The sequence below is a fragment of the Haliotis asinina genome, chromosome 16 (assembly GCF_037392515.1).
Source record: "Haliotis asinina isolate JCU_RB_2024 chromosome 16, JCU_Hal_asi_v2, whole genome shotgun sequence".
In the NCBI taxonomy this organism is placed as follows: domain Eukaryota; kingdom Metazoa; phylum Mollusca; class Gastropoda; order Lepetellida; family Haliotidae; genus Haliotis; species Haliotis asinina.
Window position 1 is genome coordinate 48,985,891 of NC_090295.1, and position 1,831 is coordinate 48,987,721.

A 1,831-nucleotide genomic window follows, 5' to 3' on the forward strand; every position below is an offset into this window, starting at 1 on the left:
CAAGTTTTTAGAAAAAAAATGGTAGATGTCAATCTTCTGCGTATGGTGCTATATCTCCAAGGTAGTTAAACTATGGCATACATTTGTAAACTGATGTGACATTAATTATCTGAAAATAGATATGAAATATCTTTTCAATGCACGAGTTTTCTGTTTTAATTTTCAAAACCGATCTGCATTGGATCTAGTGAGGATGGTGTATCGTTACATCGAGATGAGATTACAAAGGTCCCCCACTTACTTCCGGTATCTGTCCAGCTACATATTCCTATCAAGTCTTTGAATGTCATTTAGAAGTGAAAATACATAAGAATGAAGATTTTTATGGATATCAACTTCTTTATGAGAGAACACAACGTTTCGGAGTTAATGCTTACTCCTTCATCAGGTGGAGATGATGCAGTCACATCCATCAACAGGTACAACCGCTCTATTAGCAAAATTGTGAAAACCAGTAATCATCTGACTTTCCTGTTACGATGCCGAGACAACAACCTCGTTCCCAGAGGATTTCAGCTGTCATCTCCTGTCCCTCGTTCACCTGCCATCAACAAGATACTCCACAATGCCAGCACCAGAATAGTCAAGCACCAGATACAGCACCTACGCCGCCACAAGTCCCATCTCCATAAAGACATTGAAACCAGCAGAAGCCACCTACAAGACACCCTCGAGTCTGACCTCTACCACAAGACCCAGTCCTTAGCAGAGAAGACCAAGCAGCACCTCCATGAGAAAGTGAAAACTACCCACATCACCAAATTCACCCAGTTACAACGTCCTTCCACCTCCAACATTCCCGAAGCTGACAACAACAACACCAACCTCAAGACAGTCATCAACCTCAGCAGCAAGCCTCTCACACCATCTCAGACATCCCTCCTTGCTAAAGGCCTGAAGTATGTCCCAGTCGCCGCCAAGATCAACACAGATGCCTTCATCACCAGCATTGAAAGTGGACTTCAACAACTGGCTCCCAATGGCTACGTAGACTACCTCCGACACCAGATTATAGACACCATCAAGCAAGCTCCCAAGCCCCGCCCCAACCTCACGCACCAAGAGAGACAGGCCATCACCGAACTCAAGAAGGATGACAGCATCACCATCACCGAAGCTGACAAGGGCAAAGCAGCAGTCATCATGGACACCCCGGAATTCCTCCAGCTCGTCAACACCAGCCTCTCAGACACCACCACCTACCTCAATATCAAGAAAGATCCGACGGCCAGACTGGAAAGACAACACAAGAAAACCCTGAAGCACCTGATGAAGGAGTAAGCATTAACTCCGAAACGTTGTGTTCTCTCATAAAGAAGTTGATATCCATAAAAATCTTCATTCTTATACATATTCCTAGTGGGTTATCGCTCACATGTAGTATGTCGTTACACTATTAAACAAATGACACTGTGTATGTTATGGTATACTGACATATAAAAGGTGTATAGATATTTCTCAGTGAGGGGTATTATAGGATTGATTCCTATATTACCATGCATGAACTAATGTGGTATTTTGGATATGTGCCTGATTTGTTGACAGTTGAGGACACAATCCAACATGATGCCTAGTATACAGCAGCTTTACACAGCAGGTTAGAAGCAGCCTTCCATTTTCACAAATTTATTAAGCTCTGGTTATGAAGAGATTTTCTGACGACCATATTTCACTTGTCATCCCAGGGATGGATGGAATTATTCTACCGTGTAACTATATATCCCAGTGAGAGTCCAGGGAAATGGATTTCCTGTTCAGTAAATAGAATAAATGTTATGTAGTGGTGAATTACTGTAGCTAATAACATAACAACGCACGGGGAACATTCAGT

General features: G+C 42.7%; 1 protein-coding gene across 1 annotated transcript; it reads left to right on the plus strand.

The window, feature by feature from the left end:
- Nucleotides 1–312: 312 nt before the first annotated feature.
- On the plus strand, nt 313–1,549 carry LOC137267851 (uncharacterized). Its single transcript, XM_067802278.1, has 2 exons — nt 313–1,166; nt 1,546–1,549. The coding sequence occupies exons 1-2, from the start codon at nt 313–315 to the stop codon at nt 1,547–1,549; spliced, it is 858 nt and encodes a 285-aa protein (XP_067658379.1).
- Nucleotides 1,550–1,831: the final 282 nt, after the last annotated feature.